The sequence below is a fragment of the Urocitellus parryii genome, chromosome 16 (assembly GCF_045843805.1).
Source record: "Urocitellus parryii isolate mUroPar1 chromosome 16, mUroPar1.hap1, whole genome shotgun sequence".
Taxonomy (NCBI): Eukaryota; Metazoa; Chordata; class Mammalia; order Rodentia; family Sciuridae; genus Urocitellus; species Urocitellus parryii.
In genome coordinates this window covers 18,306,047-18,331,706 of record NC_135546.1, presented here as the reverse complement: position 1 = coordinate 18,331,706, position 25,660 = coordinate 18,306,047, and the positions used below count along the sequence as shown (strand labels likewise).

Here is a 25,660-nt window from a genome sequence, read left to right as displayed (position 1 = left end):
CACGGCGTCAGTACACAGTCCCTGTCCCCATCCCCCGCCAAGGTACTTGTGCACAGTCTCCGTCCCCATCCCCCACCTCTGTATCAGTGCACAGTCCCCGTTCCTATTTCCCCCCCCCGCCACCGTACCTGTGCACAGTCCCCGTTCCCATCCCCCACCACGGCGTCAGTACACAGTCCCTGTCCCCATCCCCCGCCAAGGTACTTGTGCACAGTCCCCGTCCCCATCCCCCCGGCGACGACCCAGGACGCTGAGACAAGCCCCAGCGACACGGGGGAGGGGGAGGGAGCTCCAGAGAACTCCGACAATGGCCCTCTGTCCGCCTGGCTGTTTGCACTGGTTGGTGCAGATGACAGAGCGCTGCCTGGATCCAGCAGCTGGGCACCCAGTGGCCCGGCTGCGGGCTCCAGGGCCGAGCCCGCAAGGCACCTGACCACAGGGTCGCGTTGGACCGATGGCTACCGTTCTGACCTTCAGACCCGAGAATTAAACCCAGGCTCGGTCCTCTGCCCAAACAGTGGCCTGGGGCAAATGAACCTCTGCCCAGCCAGACAACCAAGAGGCGGTAAAGTCGCTAGTTGAGAGAGTGCCTATGTATTGTAGCTTCAAGTCTGAACAGTTTATGCTCCATGGAGAGTCTTGTAACAACCCAGGAGGCAAACTGTGTTGTCACCATTGTACAGAAGAGATGGAGGCACAGAAGGGTCAATTGCTCAAAGGTCAGGGACATGGACCGACTGTAGCAAAGGAAAGGAAAAGCTAATGGGAGGGGCACTGGGAATTGAGCCTCAGGGCAATTTACCTCTGAGCTACTCCCCAGCCCTTTTACTTCTTCCTGATACCAGGGATTGAACTCAGGAGCTCTCGATCACCAGGCCCGTCCCCAGCCCTATTTTGTATTTTATTTAGAGACAGGGTCTCACTGAGTTGCTTAGTGCCTTGCTGTTGCTGAGGCTGGCCTCCAACTTTGTGATCCTTCTACCTGAGCATCCTGAGCCACTGGGATGACTGGCATGGGCCACGGTGCCCGGCTTCTTCTTATTTTATTGAGACAGGATCTTACTAGGTTGCTTAGGGCCTCACTAAATTGCTGAGGCTGGCCTTGAACTTTGGATCCTCCTGTCTCAGCCTCCGAAGCTGTTGGGATTACAGGTATATCCAACCATGCCTGGCAGAAAGAGATTATCAGTCAGCTATCGCTGCATAACAAATAACCCCAAAACTTAAAGGTGTAAAACAAAACATTCATTGATTCTCATGAAACCATCAAGTGCGCCGGGTGGTTCTGTTCGTCTGGCTGGTCTTGGCTGTGGTCATTTGGTGAGTCAGCCGTGGCAGGGACATCTCTACCTTTGGAGTGAGTGTTCCAACCTGCTCCCCTGGGTCTATCCTCACGGCCACAGCAGGATTCCAAGAGAGAAAACCATAACCACCCAGGGCTTGGTCCACTCCTGCTTGGGTCAGCTGTCTCTCTTCCACTTGTCAAAGTCATGTGACCCAGTTCACAGCCAGGGCAGGGGGGAAGGTGCTATCAAGGGACACGGACACGGGCCATCGAGAATAATTGGGACCATTACTGCAATCATCTACCACAAGCTGCGTCCTCAGCCCGTGGGAACACGGCGGTCTCCATGGCAACCACCAAGGGCCACTCTGAGCCCCCCCCCTCCCATGGCACCAAGGATATGTTGGTGGAAGGCGGCTGACCTCTGTCCACTCACGACCTGGCACCCCATTTGATCCCTGTGATGGATTGTGGAGAGGGTAACAAAGACCCCAGCGGATTCACAGGGAGTTTCCGGAGCCGTGGAGAGAAAGAATCTTCTAGCAATCGGCCACTTTGAGGCCAGCAAGGTCCGTAACCTCATTTCCCAGCCCAGAGAGGTTGAACGACTCCCTGGAGGTCACACAGCAAGCTCAGGCAGCCGGTAAGGAGCTGAGTTCCCCGTTGTGTCTGCAGCGCCCGGTGACTGCTGGGGTTTGCTGCAAACATTCAAATTATTTCTTAATTGGAGTCTCCTGCTTAATTAGTGCTTCCTGAGCAGACCGTGCTCCACGGGCTCAAAACCTCAATCAACACCATCATCTCTAAATTGCTGAGAGCTCACTCTTCTCGTCTTCTCCACACGACGACGCATCATGGGTTTTGCTCAACAGGATAGCCGGAGAGGGGACAGGGACATGCAGTCCGCCTTGGCAGAAAGAAAGCCGCTGTTCTGGCCACCACCCGCTGTTCCAGAGACTTCTTAGTGCTTCATGGCTACACACGGGGGCAAGGTGGTTGGGAGTCAGGATTGGGAAACAGGCAGACAGAGTTGGACTCCAGGATGTACCACTAACTCCCCGTGTCACCGTGGGGGACGTCTCTGCCCTCTCTGGATCCCACTGACCACTCAAAGTGTCCCCCAAGTCCAGGCAGGTGGCGCATACTTGTCAGCCCAGTGGCTGGGGGAGGCTGAGGCAGGAGGATCGCAAGGTAGAGGCCAGCCTCAGCAAAAGCGAGCCCCCCAAGCAACTCAGCGAGACCCTGTCTCTAAATAAAATAGGAAATAGGGCTGGGGACGGGGAGGGTTGACTACAGGAACGTTGGGGACCTTCATCCACCATTGAGAAGTGTCACACTCACAGGCCACTGAGACCCGCACCTTCTGGAAACTACACCCCGCAGCAGCAGAAGTATAAAACTCAGTGTTTGTCGGCAGGAGAAGAAGATGGCGCTTCATCTCTCAATCTCTCCTTTCAGTATGTGCCTGGCCATATTTGGAAGACACTTATGCAAAAACTAATTGGAAATTCACGTTTGACTACCTACCAACCCTAAGAGGTCAGCCTCTTCAGAGGCTGTGCAGAGCGCAGGCTGGGAAAGACACAGGCCAGGGCTGAGGAGCCATCTGCACCCGAGAGCTCGCCTCTGGGCCTCCACTTTGTGAATGATGAAATGCATGCTGGCTGGATGGCTAGATGTGGAGGTGCATGCTTATGACCCCAGCCCCCCTCCAGGCTGATGTGGGAGGATTGCAAATTGGAGGCCAGCCTCTGCAATGTACACCTTGTTTCAAAACCCAGAGGGCTGGTGATGCATCTCAGGGGTAGTGTGGTGATCTGGAATCCATGAGGCCCTGCGTCCATCGGGTGGATACTATCAAGTGGACTTGCTGGACTGTATGCTAATCCAATTTTTGACTGAACTGGGAGACAGCGTCTCACTGAGTGGCTCAGCACTGAACTTTTGCTGAGGCTGGCTCCACCTTGCGATCCTCCTGCCTCAGCCTCCCGAGCCACTTGGAGTACAGGCGTGCACCACCGGGCCCAGCTGGTCATTGGATTTTTAAGGAAACCCCATACTGGTTACCAAAGTGTGCCAGCGATGCACACGGATGCCGATTTCTGTTAGTTCTTCAACAGACTTATTTCCTGTTTTCAATGGTAGCCCGCAGGTAGGAGGCAGCATCTTATTGGGGTTCTGATTGGCGTTTCCTTAATACCCGTGCTTTCGCAGCCTGAGGTGACATGCCCTCCCAGGAAGCGGTGACATCTCCCGAGTCCTGCGCCTTGCTTTGGTAGTTACAATATGACAGGCGTGAGCTCACGCCCATTCAGGCCTCAGAAGGATCTGTGTGCTGAAATCCAGCTCTAGGGATGAAACCCAGTTCCCAGGTCCACTGGCAGGTGGCATCCGTAGCTGAGAAACATCAGAGCTCCTGAGGGTGGGGCATGCCCTCAAAATGTCATAGCAATCCCCAGCCACCTTCTGGGTACTCGCCCTGGTGAGTTTGCAGAAGAAAATTCAGCCAGGAAGAGCGAGCGTTAAGAGCCGAGTATATTCTAGACTATGGGGACAGACTCTTGCCTTGCAAGACAGGCGCTAACAGCCGGTGGAGAGCTGGTGGCAATTGTTCAGCAAATCACCGTCATCGCCTTTACAGAGCCGGAGGCCCAAGTCTGCATTGACGTTTTGCTGTTTTGCATTTGGTCACCTAGAAACCAGAAAAATAGCTTTATGCAAGGAGTTGGGTGGTTGCCGTGGTGGCCCAACATGGGATCCGCTCAGTAAGTTGGAGCCCTGTTGATGTCCAGGGGCCTTTATTAGTTAATGAAGTAATAAAATTTCAATGCAAAAAGCACGCCTGTCATCCCAGCGGCTCCGGAGGCTGAGGCAGGAGGATGGAAAGTTGGAGGCCAGCCTCAGCCACTTAGCGAGGCCCTCTGCAACTCCGCAAGACCCTGTCTCTCAATAAAATAGAAAATGGGGCTGGGGATGGGGCTCAGGGGTGAAGCAGCCCTGGATTCAAACCTCAGTGCCCCGCCCCCCAAGAAAAAATTTGAAAGCAAAATAATTGTACTTCCATGGGGGGAATCATATGCAGAGCTGAAGTGGACATGCGTGTGTTCAATCGGCAAGCTAAGATAACCTGTCCATCCTTTCAGAAATGAGTTGTCCCTTTTCGATGCATTTTCTTGTCCACTAGAGGCCACCACTGCTCCGACTGAAGGATTCCTAGGGCCGGCTCAAGTTCAAGTGCAAGGACTCACACAGTCCACATTATTTTATCTTTTGATTTGTTCTCACTTATCCATGACAGCAGCGTGCATTCTGACATCTCCCACATCCACGGAGCATAAAGAAGGGCCCAGACTTAGCAATGGTTAAACTTGTGATTTCTTTCTTTTCTTTTCTTTTTTAGGATGGTGAGAAAATGATATGCATCCAGCAAACATTATGTTTTGTGTTTTGATCCTTCCCAGGTGAGCCATAGGCTGTGTGCTCTGTCCCAATGCAGGGTGGCTGCAGGCGTGAGCCACAGTCAGCCAAGAAACCACAGGAGACTCCATCAAGGTTCATTCCAGCGCCCGGCCCTGGTGTGCAGGAAGAGGTTTATTAAAATGCATTTGTCACTTCTGATATTTTCCATCTTTCCAGGGCTTATTCGGTATTGGGATGTAACCCGTCTTAAATCATCTAGATGCTGGTCTCGGAAAAGTGCATCATCCATTCCCCAAGGACAAGAAAGGAGCGCAGATCCTTCTTGGTCAAGGTCCCCGGGTTGTAAGTAACAGGATCAGGGCTGCAGATTGTCCTACCCGCGTTGTGTTTTGGAAGATGCTGGTGCCACATGTCTCCGTGAGGACCGGGCACCGAGATGGCACCCACAGCCTCGCCCGTGCCAGTTAGAGGCTCCACCACCCAGCTGCACCCCGGGGCATACACCCCCCTTTAATTTTCCGAGACAGTATCTTGCTGAATTTTGAGGCTGGCCTCCAACTCCCAGTCCTCCTGTCTGAGCCTCCGGAGGACAGAGTGCACCTCTTCATCTGTGTCCTTTGCCATACCCTTTACCCGATCTGTCTGTCTGTCTGCCTATTCATTTTTTGCAATACAGGCGATGAAACCCAGAGCTTCAGATATGCTAATAAAGAACGCCTCTGCGGAGCCTCCTCACCAGAACTTGTCATATCTTTTTTTTTTTTTTTATAATGAAAGCAGTAAACAAAATGTTTCCTCGAGTTCCCGGAAGGCATTCTAGCAAGTTGATTGAATCTGAGAAGAAAGTCACGGGAACCATAAATGATCCTCAGCGAGTCAGAAGCCCGGGTCAATCAGTCTGGAATCTGCAGTCCACATGGGAGGGGTGCAGGACACAGTCTTGCAAACTGGAGCTTCCACCTATAGCAAAAAAAAAAAAAATAAAATAAAACCAAAGAAACATACAAAAACCCGACACACACACACACACACACACACACACACACACGCACGCCCTCTTGGTGTCAGAAGCGTGTCATGAGACTCTAGAAGTTAAAACTGCGTGGGACTTTGTTTTTCCTGCTGACCGTGGGGAATCCTCTGTCCCTGGTGCTGTTCCACATTGAAGTCAGACCCTAACTTTTCTCTAATCCCAGCCAAAGCCTATAACTCACTTTAGGTTCAAAGCAGGTATCTAGCAGGCCAGAAACAATCATGGGTCATTCTGATAGATCACGTTTAAAAAAAGGTGATTATTTTTTTTTATATAAAATAGATCTAAAAAAACACCAAGATTTATTTTATTTTTTGGTCCCAGGGATTGAACTCAGGGGCACTCGACCACGGAGCCCCATCCCCAGCCCAATTTTGCATTTTATTTAGAGACAGGGGCTCACTAAGTGGCTAATGGCCTCGCTTTGGCTGAGGCTGGCTTGGAACGTGCCATCCTCCTGCCTCAGCCTCCCAGACCTCTAGGATTACAGGCGTGCACCACCAAAGCCCTGCTAAAGGACCTCATCTTTAAAATCCCTGCTTTTCAGGGTATGAACCCTAAAGCATCCAAACATAGCTCATTTTTGGTGACATGCCAACAATCCCCTGCCACCTCAGGTGTTGTGAGTCTAGATGAGGAATGTCACCCAACCACCAGGGGGTAGGAAGGCCGCTATGACAGTCTGTGGAACTGCTGGGAAGTGGTTGGACCTTTAAGAGGCGGAGTCTAATGGAAGGAAGTCAGGTTGTGGGGGGCGTGTCTTTGGAAAGGCGATTGGAGCCCCGCCCCTTCCGATTGCTCTGCGCTTCCTGTCCGCCATGATGGGAGCTGGCTCCCCAGCATGCACTGCGGTGGTACTTGCAGCTGCTTCCAAAGAGGCGCCCCCTGCTGGAGCCCTGGGTACTGCCGAACCTTTCTTTCCTTTAACTCAGTTCCCCGGGTGTTTTGTCACAGTGGCGGACAGCTATGGGACACTTCATAAGACTGGCGTTGAAGGGCTGAGCCCTTCAGGATCCTTGCCACCAGCCTTTTACAGATCAAGTGATTATTTTGGGTGTGTGGGGGAACCAGGGACTGAACCCAGGCCTCATGCCTTGGGGACGCAGTGCTCTGCCCACTGAGCCTTCAGGTGATCTTAATTTCCTTTTTCCTCTAGGCACTGAGGATGGCACCCACAGCCTCGCCCATGCCAGTTAAAGGCTCCACCACCCAGCTGCATCTCGGACCTACACCCCCTTTAATTTTCCAAGACAGTGTCTTGCTGAATTTTGAGGCTGGCCTCCAACTCCAGTCCTCCTGTCTGAGCCTCCAGAGGAGCTGGGACTATACGCCTGCACCACCCACTGGCTCAAGTGGCTGTCAGATCCCAGCTGGTCAGCGTTGGCTTGTAAAATGGCTCTTTTTCCCTGAGATCCTAACAGCGAGAGGGCCAGCGTGGGCTTCCTGGGAGGGTGAATCCTGTTTTTCTCAATGTGAGAGGCCGTCGGTGCCCACCGTGGAAAACCAGCAGCAAAGGCTGTCCCCCCCACACCACCTGCCACCAACTGATTAAAATTCGTACTCCTTCAGGTTTCAAGTGGACGCAAACCCTGAATCACGCAGCCAGGGTTCTTTCTGAAAAGACTACCCAAGCCACAGCCGGAGGCTGAGGCAGGAGGACTGTGAGTTGGAGGCCAGCCTCGGCAACTTAGCGAGGCCCTAAGCCACTCAGCGAGACCCTGTCTCCAAGAAATTATTTAAAAAGCACTGGGGACATCGTGGCTCAGTGGTTAGCACCCCTGGGTTCCATCCCAGTACCCGGAGACGGGACAGGGACATCAGCCCGGCCCTCAGGGACAGTGTCCGGCAGAGGTCAGAAGAATCCGGAACCATGAGAAGCGAGGCCATTCCCATGGAGCCCGCGTGGGACAGGAGTGTGCCCTGTTCTGCTGATGGTGTTAGGGACTGTCCCAGAGGGTGAGGGACACACTCCTGCGAAGCTCCAGCCGACTTGGCGGGTCCCCTACCTGTGCCACAGGCCCAGGAGGGAGTGGCCCTGCCTGGGGACCTGGGCTTAGCGGTCAGCGCTCGCCTGGCCCGGGAGGAGGCCTGGTGACCAGCTGCCGCCCCACAGCTGCTGTCCTCCGGGGGCAGCTGTCCAGTGGCCCCTTGGAAGCTTGGTGGCCGGCTGAGGCCAGCAGCCATGGATCCAGGCAGGGTTGCCTGTGGCCTGTCGGCAGACTGTCACCCAGTTGGGGTGAGCGTGACACACAGGGTCCCAGGAGCAGCAGCACCTCTGGGCAAGCCACTGTGCGTGTCCACGTCCTAAGTCTCCAGGCATCGTGGACAAAGTTCGGGGACAGGGCTGGGCGTCCCTCAGTGCCTGTCTGGACCTTCCTGGACCTGCCCGGACCCCTGTCCCCAAGCCAAAGCCACACAGCACATCCGGTGCCGGGCACGGGTCTTGCTGTGTGGCCCAGGCTGGCTGCAGACTGCTGGGCCTCAGCCACTGGTGGGGACGATTGGGACATGCCAGCACCACCCCACCACACCCAGAACCATGATTTCTTTTTGGTCCCAGGAACTGAACTCAGGGGGACATTCAGCCCCTGAGCCCTGTCCCCAGCCCTACTTTGTATTTTATTGAGAGACAGGGTCTCCCTGAGTGGCTCAGGGCCTCGCTCTGGCTGAGGCTGGCCTCTACCTTGCGATCCTCCTGCCTCAGCCTCCTAAGCTACTGGGATGACAGGTGTGGGCCACTGCACCTGGCAACAACCTGATTTTTAAACATAGATGGTTAAAAAAAAAATAAGGGCACGTGAGAGATGGTTGTGGATCTGAACCCCATCTGTCATGAGGTGACGAGATGTCTTGGAATGGTTTCAAAGTGACACAGGGTTGTGCAAGTTGGTTGTAGGGGGCACAGAATCGGTCTCAGGCTGTGGCACAGGACAGGAAGGTCATGTGGCTTCGTTCTATTATTTACTTTGGTGATGGTTTGAGATCCTGCCTTAGAAGATGATTTTCAGGAATCACGCATGGGGCGGGGGATAAGCCCCAGCATGACACGCCCCAGGGAGAGAGTTGGTTGAGCGGCCTCTCAAAACGAGTATCTCAAAAGGAAGGCACAAGCCAGCGTGGCTGCATCTGCAACGCTGGCGAGGACGTGGGCATCTTCCCTTCCAAGAACAGGCCTTGGCCAGGCCCACACACCGGATTCCCAGTGGCTCGGGAGGCTGAGGCAGGAGGATCTCAAGTTGGAGGCCAGCCTCATGCAACTCAGGGAGACCCTGGCTCTAGATAAAACCTAAAGGCTGTGGCTGTGGGTCAGTGGTCCAGTGCCCCTGAATTCAATCCCTAGTAGCAAAAAAAGAAAAGAACCTCGTTGGGCCCTGAGCTGTTGGCAGGGAGTCACGTGTCCCCATCCCAGACGACACCCCTTGGTTTCCTGTGTTTATCTCACAACACCTTTATTTTACTTGTATGTGGTGCTGGGGATCGAACCCAGGGCCCCCCTGCAGGCCAGGCCGGCACCCCACGGCTGAGCCGCAGCCCAGCCCAACACTCCTGTTTAATGAACTCCATGCCACCGCTCACGACCCAGATGTGTTCCCCACAATCCACCGGACTGCCTTCTCCACCCTAATCAGAAGTCTTGGAAAGGTGGGGACCACAGGGGTTCATGATCCCAAGGGACCAGAGTGCCAGTTCTTCTGTGCCCTGTGCGGTCCCTTTCACTCATGTATTGATCTGCTCTCTGACACGGGGACACAGACAGGTGTATACAGCGTGTGCCTGTGTGTGCACACACAAAAGGAGAGGGAGGAGGGAGAGCAGGGGCGTGTGCACACCCGAGAGGGAGCAGGGGTCTGTGCACACGGAGAGGGAGGAGGGGGAGAGGGGCGTGTGCACACGGAGGGGGAGGAGCCAGCGCATGCGCACACACGTGACCGACCCTCAGGTCTGCACCCGGGAGGAAGCCCTGGCTGCTGAGGGCAAGGGAACTCAGGGACACAGGGCAGAGAGTCCCTTGCACCGTGAGCCCTGTGGAGCCTTTTCAGCTGGAACTCACTGTGTCACCTGCTCAAGGAGGGTCCCTCGGGGGTGGGGATACAGTCCCAAGGCCAGGGGTTCAATCCCCAGCACCACCAAAGAATAAAAGAGATCAGTAGGGGCTGGGGCTGCGGACGGCCTGGGGACGGCCTGGGGACGGCCTAGGATCAGCCTGGGGATGGCCTGATGGCAGCCTGGGGACAGCCTGGTCTGGGGACAGCCTGGGATCAGCCTGGGGACAGCCTGGGATCAGTCTGGGGACAGCCTGGCCTGGGGGATGGCCTGGGGACAGCGTGGGGGTTGGCCTGGGAACAGCTTGGCCTGGGGACAGCCTGGGATCAGCCTGGGATCAGCCTGGGGACAGCCTTGGGGCAGCCTGGGGACAGCACGACCTGGGAACGGCTTGGGAATGGCCTGGGATCAGCCTGGGCACCGCCTGGGGACAGCCCATTCTGGGCATGGCCTCGGGACGCCCGGCCTGGGGACAGCTTGGGGATGACCTGGGGACAGCCTGGCCTGGGGACAGCCTGGTGATGGCCTGGAGACAGCCTGGGACAGCTCAGCCTGGGGACAGCTCAGCCTGGGGACGGCCTGAAGACAGCCTGGGACAGCCCTGTCTGGGATCAGCCTGGGGACGGCCTGGGGACAGCCTGGGATCTGCCTGATGAGACCCTGGGCCCGGCCTGGGGACAGCCTGAGGTCAGACCGGCCTGGGGACAGCCCATCCTGGGCACGGCCTTGGGACTCCTGGTCTGGGGATGGCTTGGGGACAGCCTGGGACAGTCTGGTGATGGCCTGGGGACGGCCTGGAGACAGCCTGGGAGAGCACGGCCTGGGATCGGCCTGGGGACAGCCTGGTGACAGCCTGGGCCGGGCTTGGGGACAGCCCGGCCTGGGGACAGGCACCAGCGGCTGCGCCTGGGGCGGGGCGCCGGCTCCCTCCCGCGGCCCAGGAAGAGGCGCGGCTCCGCGGGGTCGGCACCTGCGCTGGGCGCGCGCGCGCGGGACGCTGGACGCTGGGCGCGGGGCCGCGGGGATGGCGGCGCGGGGCCGCGGGCCGCTGCTGGCGCTCTGGCTGCTGCTGGCGCTGGGCCCGTCCGCGGCGGCGGCCACGCTCAACATCCCCAAGGTGCTGCTGCCCTTCACGCGGGCCACGCGCGTCAACTTCACGCTGGAGGCGACGGCCGGCTGCTACCGCTGGTGAGGCCGGCGCGGAGGCCGGGAGGCCGGGGCGGGGAGGCCGGGGCGGGGAGGGAGGCCGGGAGGCCGGGAGGCCGTGGAGGGGCGGCGGGGAGCCCGGGAGGCAGGCGGCAGGTGCCGGGAGGCGGAGGCCGGGGCGGCGGCGCGCACGCCGGGGCGGGGACAGCGCGGGCGGCGGGGACAGCGGGCCCGTCCGCGGTGGCGTGCGTGGACCCGGGATGCGGAGCCCAGCCTCTGCGGGAGGCCAGGCCGCGAGGTCCCCGCGCCACTCGCTCCTGCCCTGATGGCGCCCTGCACAGCCCTGGCCTGAGGCCCAGGAGTGTCGCCTGCCTGTCGCGGGGACTGCAGCGGCATCCGCGTGGGTCACAATGGCAGCAGGGTCAGGAGGGACGCGTGGGGCCACCTGATCCAGTAGAGATGGGGATGCGTTGGTGGCCTCCCGGGATGGCCCGCAGCCTGGGGCATGTGGCCCAGTGCAGGGCAGCAAGGGACATCCCTCAGGCAGCACGGTGGGGGGAGTGACCAGGGCCGATGGCTCCCTCCCATGCTCAGGGGACCCTTGCTGAGCCCCTGTGGTCCAGTTGGGGCTTAGTGGGCCTGGCTCGGTCCCCAGGGCATCAGGACCCTGCGCCACCTGGAGTCCCCCTGTCCCGTGTGGACAGTGGGCCGTCAGTGTGGCTCTGCGACCCTGGTGCTCAGCTCTCTGGAGGGGCCCTGCTGCTGTGGACCCTGCACTGGGCTGTTTCTTTCCTAAAGTGACAAGCCTTTATCCCCCCTGAGGACAGTTGGTGGCAGATTCTGATCAGCCTGGTGGGAGGAGGGGACTCGCTCGGTGCCTGTTGATGGCGGAGGAGGTGACCGACTGCCATGTGCCCTCTGGGAGGTGCTGGGAGGGCTCACGTCCCTTCGCGCCACAGGAAGACCTTCATCAACCAGGTCCCCAAAATGTCCTCGTTTGAGTAATGCTGCCTGAGCCAGGGCTTTGGTTTTGCACACCGTCCTCTGGGGACTCGGAGCTTTGTGCCCGGGTCACCTCCACCCTGGAGGAGAGTCCCTGGCAAAGCCTCTGGAATACAGAGACCATCTAAGCCCCAACCCGGGGGACGTGGCTCATCCTTGAATTTGCCGCGTCCTGCCTTTTGACCTACCGGGTCACATGTCACATGACTGGATGGTTTTGGGCCCAGGGGACTTGGAGAGGACATCTAGTCTAAGCTGCCTGCCTTTCAGTCGGGAACAGAAGCGAGACTCAAGAGAGGGACGCGATGGCTGCGAAGTCCTCTCCAGGAGCTGCAGAGACGGAGCTGGTGGGAGCCTCTGGGAGCCGTCCCTGTCCCCACCAGTAGGCCAGGGGACACGCAGCCTGGGGCTCATCGGTCAGAGGAACTCATGCTGCCATGAGTGGCCGCCAGCCAGAGTGGCTCATGTGTGACAGGCTCCTGATTCTCATAGAAACTTTGTTATTGAAGGTGATTCATGAAGTACGTGTCACTAGCCCCTGGGAAAGGCCCCCCATGTATGCACAAAGTAACGTTAGCTCCCAGGAAGTAGAGCGGAGCCGGGTTGTCACAGGTGGTTGTTGTGAAGGTGCTTGGCCCAGAAGCCTGTGGACCCTGGGAGAGAAGCCAAATGTGCTCTCAGGTGACATGTGACCCGGGCTCTTCCTCGGACTCTCTGGAGTCGAGTGGCTTTGCTCTTTGGCCTTTTGAGCTTTTTTTTTTTTTAGAAAAAAACAGAAACCTTCATTGTGTTTATTTGAGGCCGTGCCGAGGACGGAACCCAGGGCCTCGCACGTGCCAGGCGAGCACCCTGCAGCTGAGCCCAGCCCCAGCGCCGTGTCCCTGGAGGGGACAGGCACTGTGCAACCTCCTGGCCTCAGGACGAGGCACCCCTGTTGTCAATGAGGGATTGTAAGCCAGCCGGGAGGTCATCCCAGTGGCTCAGGAGGCTGAGGCAGGAGGATGGCAAGTTGGAGGCCAGCCTCAGCCACTTAGCAAGGCCCTAAGCACCTCAGCAAGACCCTGTCTCTAAATAAAATACACAATGGGGCTGGGGACAGGGCTCAGGGGTTAGTGCCCCTGGGTTCAGTCCCTGGGGACCTCCCTGCCCAGGACAGGGCACAGAGTCAGTGTGGGTCCCCCGGGGACAAGCACTGATGGGAAACGTGGATGCTACAGAGGAGAGCTGGACAGCTTTAACCGACAGGTGGCACATATCCCTACTGGTCCTGCCCTGGGTCCTGGGGACGGGACAGAGAAGGCCTGGACGCAGGGGCCCTGCTTTGGAGGAGCGCTTGGTTGTTGGGGGAGTGACCCTCCTGGCCAAGGGGAGGCCAGTGGACGCACGTGCTGCCGGGCGTTTGGGCAGCAGCGTGCCCGCGTGAGGGCCACAGGGACGCGCAGCCCCTCACAGCAGGTGCAAAGGCCCTGGGGCAGAGAGTTGGCCAGGTTGGGTGTCAGCACGTGGGGTCAGAGGTCGCAGCCCGTGCCACGGGGCCTGTGGGCTCTGCTTGGGCAACAGGTGGTCCCACTGTCCCCTGTGCCCGGGGGCTCCTGGGTGCCAGGCGGGCCATGCCTGCTTCCCCTCTCTGGCCGCAGCGGGGAGTCTGGGCAGATGCCGCCACCCCGAGTTGACCCGGCGCCCGGGCTGTGTCCTTCCTCTTCCTTTGTGGGTGCCCTGCTCTGGCAGGAGGGCAGCCCTGGGTGGCCTCTGCTCCTCCCCCCTCCTGGGTTCTGCCAGGGCTGGGCCTGCAGATGGCCGGGGCCCTCCCTGCACCGCCGACCTCCCCTCGGCCTCTCACTTCCCTGTCTCTGTCACCCTGGCCCCTGCAGAGGGTGGCCCAGGGCGGGGGTGGCCGCTGAGAGGAGAGGCCGAGTCTCTCTGTGGCCTTGCAGGGCTGGGGTGTGAGCCTGGGCCTGTGGGCGCCCAGCCACCAGCCGCCACCAGCCGCCACCAGCCCTTCGCAGCCCGTCCCCAGCCTCAACCTCCTCAGAGCCACGTCTGAGCCTCCGTGTGTCGTCTCCATGTTTGTTTTTTATTTTAAATCGTGGTAAAAAAATGTAGGAGGTGGAATTGGCCACCTGGGCCACTGGCAGGGAGGTGCTGTGTTAACCGCAGGCCGGTGGCTGTGTGACAGTCACCACCCTGCGACTCAGAGCGTCTCTTCTTGCAAAACTGAAACTCGCGGGCTCGGCTCCCCGGTTCCTCCCACGCCAGCCCCTGGGGACCAACGCCCTGCCCTCCCAACGGTGCTGAGCATTTCTTGTCTTGTGAAAGGGACAGGCCGATGGGCTCGGAGCTCTAGAAGCGTCCCCCAGAGTCTGACAACCCGGGGTTCACCCGGGTGTCTGCAGGCGTGAGGTCTCCCTTTAAAGAGTTTTTGCAGTCAAGAAGCTATTGAAGAGAAAATGGAACCAGGAGGCTGAGGCAGGAGGATCACAAGTTGGAGGCCAGCCTCAGCCACGGCGAGGCTCTGAGCAGCTCAGTGAGGCCCTGTCTCTAAATAAAATACAAAACAGGGTTGGGGACGGGGCTGAGGGGTCGGGGGCCTTGAGATCCATCCCTGGTACCCTCCCCCCCAAGAAGGAGGCGAGCTGTCCTGCACAGAGGTGACCGCACGGAGCAGGGGCCTGATGGAGACGGGGCTACAGGGGAGGCGCAGGGCAGGGAGGGCCCAGCACAGAGGCTGCGGCCTCCCCCCCACACACAGGAAGAGCCTGGGCCCCCGCTTCCTCTTCAGGGTCGTGTCCCCGGGAGCTCACCTCCTCCTGAGGGTTCTGCCACCTTCCCATGATGCCCTGGGCTGCGGCCTCTGCCTGGGGCCCTGGGGGCTCTTAGGCTCCAACCTGAGGCAGGGGGAAGGGCTGCCCCTGCCGACCAGAGACCAGGGGACCAGACGCGGGGGCTGCCAGTGTGGTGCCTCCCCTCCTTTTTGTGTGTGTTTGTGTGTGTGTGTGCACCTGTGTGTGTGTGCGTGTGCATGTTTGTGTGTGCACCTGTGCATGTGCACTTCTGTGTGCGTGTGCACCTCTGTGCCTGCACTTGTGTGCATGTACCTGTGTGTGCACCTGTGTGTGTGCGTGTGTGTGTGCGTGCACCTGTGTGTGTGTGTGCGTGTGCAACTGTGTGTGCGCGTGTGCATGTGTGTGCACCTGTGCATGTGCACTTCTGTGTGCGTGTGCACCTCTGTGCCTGCACTTGTGTGCATGTACCTGTGTGTGCACCTGTGTGTGTGCGCGTGTGTGCACGTGCACCTGTGTGTGTGTGTGTGCATCTGTGCGTGTGCACTTCTGTGTGCATGTGCACCTATGCCTGCACGTGTGTGCATGTACCTGTGTGTGCACCTGCGTGTGTGTGCGTGCACCTGTGTGTGCGTGCGTGTGCATGTTTTGTGTGCACCTGTGCATGTGCACTTCTGTGTGCGTGTGCATCTGTGTGCCTGCACTTGTGTGCATGTACCTGTGTGTGCACCTGTGTGTGCGTGTGTGTGTGCGTGTGCACCTGTGTGTGTGTGCACCTGTGTGTGCACGTGTGCATGTGTGTGTGTGCATCTGTGCATGTGCACTTCTGTGTGCGTATGCACCTATGCCTGCACGTGTGTGCATGTACCTGTGTGTGCACCTGCGTGTGTGCGCGTGCACCTGTGTGTGTGTGTGCACCTGTGTGTGTGCGTGTGTGTGCGTGTGCACCTGTGTGTGCACGTGTATTCCCCAAAACCGATTTTCCTCCTCATCGCTCTGCACGTTGTTCCTCCCCGCTCTCACGCCGTCTGAGTAGCTGTGGTCTGTTGCCTGTGGCTTTGACAAGGACAAGAGAGGGAGAGGGAGGGATGGAGGGTCCCTGGGGAGGGCTGGAATCAGGTCACTTGGTTGTGGGGCCACAAGACCCCAGATCTGTGGTTAGGGGGAGACCCATGAAAGCCGGTGGTATGGTTTCAGCCTGGGCACTGCAGAGTCGGGACCCAGGAAGCACCCAGGCTTCCCTTGGAGTCTGATGGCGGCGGCGGGGTGCTGATGTCCTGGCCTTGAGACCCTGGGGAGGGCGGAGCTCCGATTCTCTGGCTCCGCCCTTTGTGGTCTTCAGGCCCTCAACTGATTGGACGAGGCCCACCCACGTGGGGCGTGTCACCTGCATGGCACACTTTTATTTTTGATAACAAGAAACTGTTCCCCCGGGTATCTCTGCACCCATCTCTCCTCTCCTGCACCCCTGCGGCTCCGCCTGGCTCAGTTTGATTAGGTCTGGGGTGTCCCCCGCCCTCCCCTGTGGGGAGGTGATCTCTCTCGCTGGAAGCAGCTCTGCCACTCCCTGCCTAGCCACAGGGCCAAGAGGGCCAGCACAGTCCCCAGAAGACACAGCAGTGGCCAAGAGGGACTCCAGCAGCCCCCTGCACTTGGTCTTGAGGCCTGTGCAGGAGCCTGGCCTCTGGTTCGTCCATAAGCCAGTCCCTCTGCCTCCTGCCTCGCTCTCCTGACCTGCAGGACGTCAGGGCGGAACAGTGGCTGTGAGCCACGCCCACTATTGAGGGACAGTTCATTTTGGGGGGCACCAGGGATTGAACTCAGGGGCCCTGACCACGGAGCCCCGTCCCCAGCCCTATTTGGTATTTTATTGAGAGACAGGGTCTCCCTGAGTGGCTCAGGGCCTTGCTTTGGCTGAGGCTGGCTTGGAACTCACGATCCTCCTGCCTCAGCCTCCTGAGCGGCGGGGATGACAGGCACCTGGCAGAATTTTTTTTTTAAGTCATATTATATTTAAAAAGATGGTGAACGCACTCCTCCTACCCTCTGAGTCGGCCATCGTGCGACATTACATACACTGGACTTTTCATTTCTTTTCTGAGAAGTGAAACCAAGAGGCGGGGCGAGGCTCAGGGGCAAAGCGCTCGCCGGGCACCTCGGTGGCCCTGAGTCCCGTCCTCGGCACCAACAAAGATCAAACAGTAAAATAAAGGGGTGGTGTCTGTCCACCCCTAAAGACATGAAAGAGAAAGAGAAGTGACCTTCCAAATCAGAGGGAGATTCCTCTAGCCTCTTCCCTACGGACTCCACTTTGTTTGGTGGCCTCCTTCCCCTGGGTGACAGACACTCCCCAGTGTGTGTCTTATTCATGCACTCCCGCTAGCCAGGCGCACGCCTGTCATCCCAGCGGCTGGGGAGGCTGAGGCAGGAGGATTGCAAGTTGGAGGCCAGCCTCAGCCACTGTCCAGGTTGGGAGGCGGAGCCTGGCCTTGGGTGGGGGGCGCAAGACAACCTGAGGAGTCACCAGGCCTGCGGGCGAGTGCCACAGTGGTGCCTGCTGTGAGGGTCCCCGTTGGTGTGGCCGAGCTGTGGGTTTGGACCGATGTGTGACGACGTGTGTCCCCCGGGGATCTCTGTGACCAACTGAGGGAGGGAGAGGAAGGTGACGCGGGATACCGTGGGGAGCACCTGGTGGGGGAGGCCCGGTCACTGCATGGTGGCCAGGTGGCAAAGAGAGAGGAGGGCCGATTCCCCACCGCCCCATCGGGGCACCCCCAGGACCTGCCTGCCCCCTAGGCCCAGGGCCACCTCCCAGTAGTGCCACGTGGAAATGGACGAGGACAACGAAGGTCTGTGTCCATCTACAGCTGGACGAAACGCCAGGGACGGCAGGCTCGGTGTCCCCCAAGGTCGGTGTCACCCGCCGCCATCCCCTGAGCCCTGCTGGCTGCCCTCCCCTCCCCCATCCTGCATGGAAGAATTGGGGACATCTTAGGCTTAGGAAGTCGCAGAGGTGACACCCACCTTCTGGTGGCACCTGGGGGTGGGTGTCTCCCGGGACGTGCGTCCAGCTGGACGTGGCGCGTGGCTTCCCGGGAGGCTCTGTGGGGGTCTCTGGTCCACCCTGGGGTTCTGACCCACCCGCCCTGTGTCCTGCCAGGGCCTGGCCTGTCCCCCTGCCCGGCTCCCAGACGAGGAGGCCAGAGGGTACGGGGTACCCCGGTGCCCGGCCTGGGGGGTTTCACATCCCCGTCGCCGGCAGGGGACCGTGTCCAGGCCTTGCTGGCCGCTCTGTGCACACCCGGCCGGGTGCTTGGTGGCACCCTGGGGGTGTTTGGGGATGCCACCCTGCCGCCCCTGTCCCCGGGACACCTGGTGTGGAGTGGGGAGGCTTCGCACGGTGGCTCTGTAGCGGGGACAGGAAGGGACCTTCCTACTGCTCAGGGACAGCCTCCTGGCACGACGCACAGACCCCGGGGACACTGCTGGGCAGGGCCCCGGGGCTGAGTGCTGGCCACTGCCCAGTGGGCCCTCCCTGGTCCCTGGTCACACTCCATGGCCACTCCCCCTGCTCGGGTGCCCAGCTGTCCCCCCAGGGCCTCTGGATTCCGCGGTGGCATTGACCTGAAGCCACCTGGTGCTGCGTCCCTTGAGCCTGGGCAGATGCTGGCCACCAGTGTCGAGGACAAGGACCGAGGCGTGGCACCCACCACGCAGTGGCCCAGCACATCCCTGTCCTCCCGAGGGAGGTGGCCTCTGGTCGCCCTGGGTCCCTTGCAGGTGGCTCTGTCTGCCTTCCTCCCCGGCCGGGCCGCAGCGTCAGCTCCGGGTGCAGGGACATGTGACAGCCGGGTGACAGTGATCTCCCAGGATCCCCAGGTGACAACAGCCTGGGGTGACAACAGCCCCGACTGGCTGCTCCCCCTTCCTGGCTTTAGCTCCCCGTGGTCAGCCTCCGTCTGGAGATCCCAGGTGGAAAGTTCCAGAAAGAATTCATAGGTTCAGTGACTCGATGGCGGCATGTGGTCACGACGCCCTGTGTTTTAGTGACCGGTCACCACCCCATCACGCGCCCCGCCTCCTCCATGAGCTGACGTCACCGTGTGTCCCTAGAGGAGGACACAGCATGCGGAGGGCCCAGGGCCACCGAGGTTTTGAGTGTCCCCCGTGAGCCTGTCAATGACGGGAGCCTCTGCTCTGGGACAGCCTTGGACAGTGACGTCTCTTGATCAGCAAGACGCCTGTCACCAGCTGTGGGGTCCCCTATTTGGACTGTGGGTGGGGGGACCGGACCGTGTGTCCGGCTGTGGAGGTCCTAACTGGGGGGACGTTGGCTGGCCTGGGGCCGTCTCAGCGGGTGACACGGCTCCCCCGAGGGACTGAGTCCTCCCCTTCTCGCTGCAGGTCATCGACGCGGCCGGAGGTGGCCAGCATAGAGCCACTGGGCCCCAGCGACCAACCGTGCTCCCAGAAAGCCGTGGTGCAGGCCCGCCTGACCCAGCCCGCCCGCCTGACCAGCATCATCTTGGCAGAGGACATCAGTAAGCGCTTTGAGGGACACGGGCCATCCTGCTGGTGACCAGGGACGGGAGGGCCCCCTGACCTCCAGCCTCCGGGTCAGGGGTGAGTAGTCAGTGGGTTACGTGCCTCAAATTCCCTGGGGTTCTGATTTATGCCGGGCGCATAAATCCTCCCAGTGGCTCTGGAGGCTGAGGCAGGAGGATCGCAAGGTGGAGGCCAGCCTCAGCAAATTAGGCCCTGAGCAACTCAGCGAGACCCTGTCTCTAAATAAGATACGAAAAGGGCTGGGGACGGGGCCCAGGGGTCGAGCACCCGAGTTCAGTCCAGGGTACCCCCATATCTATTAAATAGATCCAAATATCAAGGCCCGGGAGCAGGAGACCTACACTCCAGTCTGCTCCTTAGGTGACTCCACTATACACTGGGCTTCCTGAATCGTCCTTCTTACTCCACTGACTTTTAGCAGGTGTCCAGTTACGGTGAGGGAGGTCCCCAGGGCAGGGACCACTGCTTTTCCTTCCTGTGTTAATCAGCTTTCTGTGGCTGTAACAAAATGCCTGAGAAAATCCACTTAGAGGAAGAAAGGTTTTTGTGGCCCCTGGTTGTAGAGGGTTCAGGCGATGGCTTCCTGGCTCTCTTGCCAGAGAAAGCCCCATCCCACCTGGGTAGCCAGGAAGGAAGAAGGAGGAGCCAGGGCTGGCGGTGACCAGAGCCCTTCTGAGCCGGTCACTTCCCAGAAGAGTCTTGGGACAGTGCCACGTGGGGCCAGGGATCCACCACGTGAGCCGTTCCCTGTGGACCTTCCACATCCAATCTGTGACAGTTGCCCGTGTTTGGTTGACCTCACTGGGAAACGCAGATGCCCCTCATTGTCCCTGGAGGGTCACTTCCCAGCAAGATCTGCAGGTGCTCAAGCCCCGGAGAGGATATGGTGTCCGCGTGTGACCTCCAGACAGACGCCCAGACACACTTGTTTGTTTGGTACCAGGGACTGAACCCAGGGCACCCGACCCCAGAGCCTGTCCCCAGCGCTATTTTCTGATTTATCGAGAGACAGGGTCTCCCCGAACTGCTTAGGGCCTCGCTTTTGCTGAGGCTGGCCTCCAACTTGGGATCCTCCTGCCTCAGCCTCCCGAGCCGCTGGGATCACAGGCTTGGGCCACCTGCCCTCCCACCCACATCCTGCAGGCGGTGGAAATGGGGTCCCCCTGGGTGGAATGGGCTGGCTGAGAGAGAAAAGCGAAGAAAGATAGGACGAGGAGAAAAACCCCAGGGCTCACCAACATGTCCAGAAAGCAGGTCGGGAACAGGCAGGCCGATGACGCATGGCCACATAGCATCCACGCCTGCTTCAGCTCTGGGGACCATCAGAGGCCACCCACAGAGTGTCCTTCACCAGAAAAGGTTGAGGGTGGGTTGTCCAGTTCCCATACCCAGAGCTACCCGTGAGGGCTCTTCCTAGTGGGGCAGAGGTCAGCGCCACGAGCCACCTGACCCTCCGTGGCCGCCCACCGCGAGAAGACCCGCAGGTGACCCACGGGTGGCTCCCCGCAGCGCCCGCTGCCGGGTGGCTCCCTGACCACATGTTAGCAGTGCACAGTGTCTCCATGTGGCACCTGGAGGTGACCTGGGTGATCTGGTGCCATGTGCTGTCACCCTGACCCCGGTGGCTTCGAGGTGACGCGGTGGAGCATCTCACTCACGGAGCAAGCAGCACCCCCGTGGGCCTCCACGCGGCCCTGAGTAAAAAAAGGAACAGAAAAGTCATTGGCGCGGTCCTTAGTGCCAAGTGTGGGGACGGGACAGGGCCACCTCCCATGCCATGGGTCACCTGGGATGCGCATCACCCGTCCACAGTTCTACCCTGAGGGAGCCCGGACTTTCCTGGAGAGATTCTCTTCCCCATCGTCCTACCCAAGCGCCCACACACGTCCCCAGTGTCTCTGTGAGGGTACGAGGTCACCGCCCTGCGCTGACCGCCCGCTGTCCCTCCAGCCACAGGCCAGGTGCTGCGCTGCGACGCCATCGTCGACCTCATCCACGGGATCCAGATCGTGTCCACCACCCGCGAGCTCTACCTGGAGGACTCCCCGCTGGAGCTCAAGATCCAGGCCCTGGACTCGGAAGGTGAGTGTCCCCAGGTCACCTCCCTGCACGACGCGACCCCGTCTGGCTCCTCCTCCATCCCAACCTGGCGCTCCAGCCCCCGGGGGCCTTGGGGACAGGGAGAAGCAGAGAGGGGCTGTCCCTGGTGTCTCTGGAGTGCACCTGCCGCTCACCTGCCTCCCTCTCCCGCCGTGTCCCCCGCTGTGTGGTGCCAGCACCTCCTCTGGGCTCACTCCTGACAGTCCCACCTCCTCCCCACAGTGCCACAAGCTTGAGAGGCAGTGCCTCTGGGGACATTCAAAATCTAAACTATTTTCTTTTTGTACCAGGGATTGAACCCAGGGGTGCCAACCCCTGAGCCCGTCCCCAGCCCCTTTTTAAATTTTATTGAGATACAGGGTCTCCCCGAGTTGCTGAGGCTGGCCTCCAACTCTCCATCCTCCAGCCTCAGCCTCCTGAGCTGCGGGGGACCATAGATGTGAGCCACGGCGCCTGGTTCGTGGCTTCTTTTTGAGTTGAAAAACGGAAAGTTTGGGCAGAGCATCCTGGAGACTCTTTCCAGCCCCCATCTCCCTGGCACCTCCAGAGCCCTCGCTGCGTGTCAGTCGTGGGGCCATTTCTGCTGTGTGTGGTGGTCCCCTCCCTCGTCCTCCCCCTCAGCAGGCCAGGTGTTGTCATGATGACCTCTTCACACTGCCCGTCGCATGGTATTTTGTCAGGCAGAGATGAGTCCATCGGAGCCTGCGCACAGGGACCGGCCTGCGCACCAACGGGGAGGGGCCTATGCGCCCTTGGGGAGGGGCCTGCTCAGGCACAGGGAGGGGCCTGCTTGCCCATGGGGCGGGGCCTGCTCAGGCACGGGGCGGGGCCTGCTCAGGCACGGGGCGGGGCCTGCTCAGGCACGGGGCGGGGCCTGCTCAGGCACGGGGCGGGGCCTGCTCAGGCACGGGGCGGGGCCTGCGCACCCACGGGGCGGGGCCTGCGCACCCACGGGGCGGGGCCTGCGCACCCACGGGGCGGGGCCTGCGCACCCACGGGGAAGGGCCTGCGCATGGGGTGGGGGCCTGTGCACCCAGGGGGACGGGCTTGCGCGCCCATGGAGCGGGGCCTGAGTACCCACGGGGAGAGACCTGCCCACCCTCGGGGTCGGGCCTGCTCACCCACAGAGAGCGTCTGCTTCCTGCCACTCTGAGCCCCCTGCCCTCCTTCCCTCCTGGCTCTCAGTCGTCTGGGTGCTTGTCCCTGGGGAAGGCGGGCACACAGGCCAGGGCAGGAGCGTGGGGACACGTCGTGTGGCCGTCCGTGGCACTTGGCCTGCAGCCGCAGAGGGGTCCGGTCTGGAGGCTGCCTCTGCCCTGGGAGGAGCCTCTCCATACCTGTCCGCGGCCTGGGCGAGGTGCAGGGGCAACAGGTGTCCTGGGGACCCAACCTGCAGCCACCTGGGAGGAGGGGCTGACTCAGCGCCCCAGAGCCAGCCCCGCTGGGATGCAGGGACAGCAGCAGCGGGACCTGGTGGCCAGCACCTGAAGGCCTCTGCAGGCCCGGGATGCTGCGCGCTCTCCGGCTCCTCTCTCTACCCGGGGGCCATCCCCACACCCTGAGGGTCCGCTCCTGGCTGGCCTCCTGCCTCACAAGGAGGACGGTGACAGTCGAGTCCCTTGTCCCCTCGCGTGGAGGACGACTTCCAGTTCTCCCTTCACACCCAGCAACCCTTTCCGCAGTGTGTCCACTTCTGTTTGTCGGAGGCCACCAGCGCCCGGACTCGGGCTGGATGGAAACTCCGGGGCAGGCGTAGAGGACACTCTTGAGAGGTGTGACAGTGTCACAGCTGGTGGCTGCTGGGCTCTAGGAGAGGCCCATCGGGGCTTAGGAGGAGGAGACCTCCTGCTGGGACATGGGTGGGCTCGAGGGGACAGGCCCTTGTTGTTCTGGGAGATCAGCGTGCTGGGCCCTGCCCTGCAGGGGGACTGTGGCCCGCTGGCTGGGGACATCCGGTCCCAGGTGGCTGTGGCGTGGGCTGCGTATTTTTTTTCGGCCCTCTAAGAAAATGAAATCCTGGCACCTCATCGTATCATGGACGAGGTGGCCTTCCTTCCTTGGTCAGTGGCCCATGTCCATGGAGAGTCACCGCAGGGGCTCTCCCCAGAGGCCACCTCCCTCAGGGATGCCCCAGGAGGCGCAGGCAGCGGGGTTTTCTGGAGCTTTCTCTAAACAGTTAACTGTCCATGGAGATCTTGGGTAGAGGCAGTGGAGGCCCAGGCTGACCGCCTTTGACTCCGTGGCCCCAGGGGTGTCTCAGGTGACCAGGCAGGGACTGGGATGAGGAGCGTGGGGCTGGTGCAGGGGCAGCCTCTGCGGGGTGCAGTGGTCAGCAGGGCCCAGGAACAGCAGCCATATCTTTGGGTTTTTCCACCTGGGACGGGTCTGGGCGCAGACCCCGCCTCAGCCCCTGCGGGTCACCTGCTGTGAGCCTGCAGCCCTTGTCCTGTGCTGGCCAGCGAACACGGTGGGCTGTGTGGGTGGCGCTCCTGGGGACATGGCTGTGATCCACCCCTACCACCCGTCTGCCCTTGCAGGGAACACCTTCAGCACCCTGGCCGGGCTGGTCTTTGAGTGGACCATCGTGACGGACACCGAGGCGGAGGGCTTCTCAGACTCCCACAATGCACTGCGGTAAGAGGCTCGAGGCCGCTGGCCACCGTGAGGTCACTGCTGCCTTTGGCACCCCACCCTGGACCGTCTCAGGGTCGGTCCCAGGGTCCCACCCAGTGAGGACTAGGGCCCAGGACTTGGATGGTCTCTCCCAGTCCTGGCCTTGTCCCTCTGTCCTGTGCCTCTGTCACCGGTCACCATCAAGGGTGACGCAGGGCCAACCCCCAGGCCCCGACCAGGAATCTGTCACAGGAAGCAGCAGGCACGCGGTGCCCAGCAGCCCACACTGTGGGGGACACTGGGGGACATGGGGGGACACCGTGGGGGGACACGGCTGAGGGGCAGGCTGGCTGTGACGCCGCGTTCCCCCCCCAGCATCCTCACCTTCTCGGAGTCCACGTACACACCCCCGTCCTACATCTCCCAGATGGAGAAGGCGGCCAAGCAGGGGGACACCATCCTGGTGTCCGGCATGAAAACCGGGAGCTCCAAGCTGAGGGCCCACATCCAGGAGGCCGTCTACGGGGTGGGTGGCCGCTGCTCGCGCTCAGGGACACGGGGCAGGGGTGGCTTTGGGGCCAGGCGACGTTCGGGGCCTTTCTGCTGGTCACTGCACGGGGAATGTGCCCAGCATGTGCCCTGTCTCAGTCTGCGGATCCTGCGCAGCGGGTTGTCACTCCCCGCCTGTTCTAACTGGTGTCCCCACCCCGGCCTGGGACACGCCCCAGCATTTGGGACCTGGCTGGGGCTCGGCCTCCCCGGCTGCCTTCCTGGGCCAGGACAGAGACCTCGGGGGCCACTGGTGGAGGTGGCCAGCCTCAGCCCTGCCCAGGCCACCCGCCTCCTCGAGCCTCACCTGTACCTGACAGGTGGGCGGGGCCTGGGGGCATGTCCCCATAGACGGGGACGGGGACAGGGCAGGCACAGCTGCAGAGACAGACTCACCGTCCCACCTCAGGGTCTCAGATGTCACTCCTGGCCCATCTTTCCTGCTCAGTCACTGTCACTTAAACTCAAGACGGAGCCTGCGTCCATGAGCGGCGGAGGGACTTGTCTGTTTCTGGCAGTGACCTTGGGGACATGCCCCCCGCCGTGCCCCCAGGGCTCCCCGGGATTCCCGGGTCTGCCGCGTGGGGCTGAGGGACGGCTTGTCTCTCCACCCTGACGTCCCTGGTCCCAGAGGACCCTGGGGCTCGGTGGCCGAGCTGGCCCAGTGCACAGGGGCTTCCCCCAACCCCGCCAGCCCCCTCTCCCTGGCCCAGGCCGCTCCTTGGGGCCGTCCCCTGCCCCCGGGGCCGTCCCCTGCCCACCTCACGTCTGGGCTCTCCTCTCTCAGAACGTCCGCCCCGCGGAGGTCCGGCTGCTGATCCTGGAGAACATCCTGCTGAGCCCCGCGTCCGACGTCTACCTGCTGGTGGGGACCTCCCTGCGCTACAGGGTGCAGAAGATCAGGCAGGGGACCATCACAGGTGCGGGGCCCGGGGAGCCGTCCCCTCGGTGTGAGTCGGGGAGACAGACCAGGTCGGCACCGTTAGATGCATGTGGCCTCCACCGTCTGGCCCACGCTGCTGAATGTGGGGTGCACAGGACTCAGCTCCTGGGGTGCACAGGACTCAGCTCCTGGGGTGCACAGCTCTCAGCTCCTGAGGTGCACAGCCTCCAGCTCTTGTG

General features: G+C 60.7%; 1 protein-coding gene across 1 annotated transcript in view; it reads left to right on the top strand.

The window, feature by feature from the left end:
- The first annotated feature begins 10,805 nt into the window (after positions 1–10,805).
- Nup210 (nucleoporin 210) overlaps positions 10,806–25,660 on the top strand; it is a 47,498-nt gene continuing 32,643 nt past the window's right edge. Inside the window, exons 1-6 of the mRNA XM_026415100.2 lie at positions 10,806–10,970; positions 19,115–19,251; positions 21,227–21,358; positions 23,914–24,010; positions 24,365–24,515; positions 25,326–25,458. Of these exons, the coding sequence (XP_026270885.2) occupies positions 10,807–10,970; positions 19,115–19,251; positions 21,227–21,358; positions 23,914–24,010; positions 24,365–24,515; positions 25,326–25,458 (814 nt within the window). The 5' untranslated portion in view covers position 10,806. The remainder of the gene's footprint in view (positions 10,971–19,114; positions 19,252–21,226; positions 21,359–23,913; positions 24,011–24,364; positions 24,516–25,325; positions 25,459–25,660) is intronic.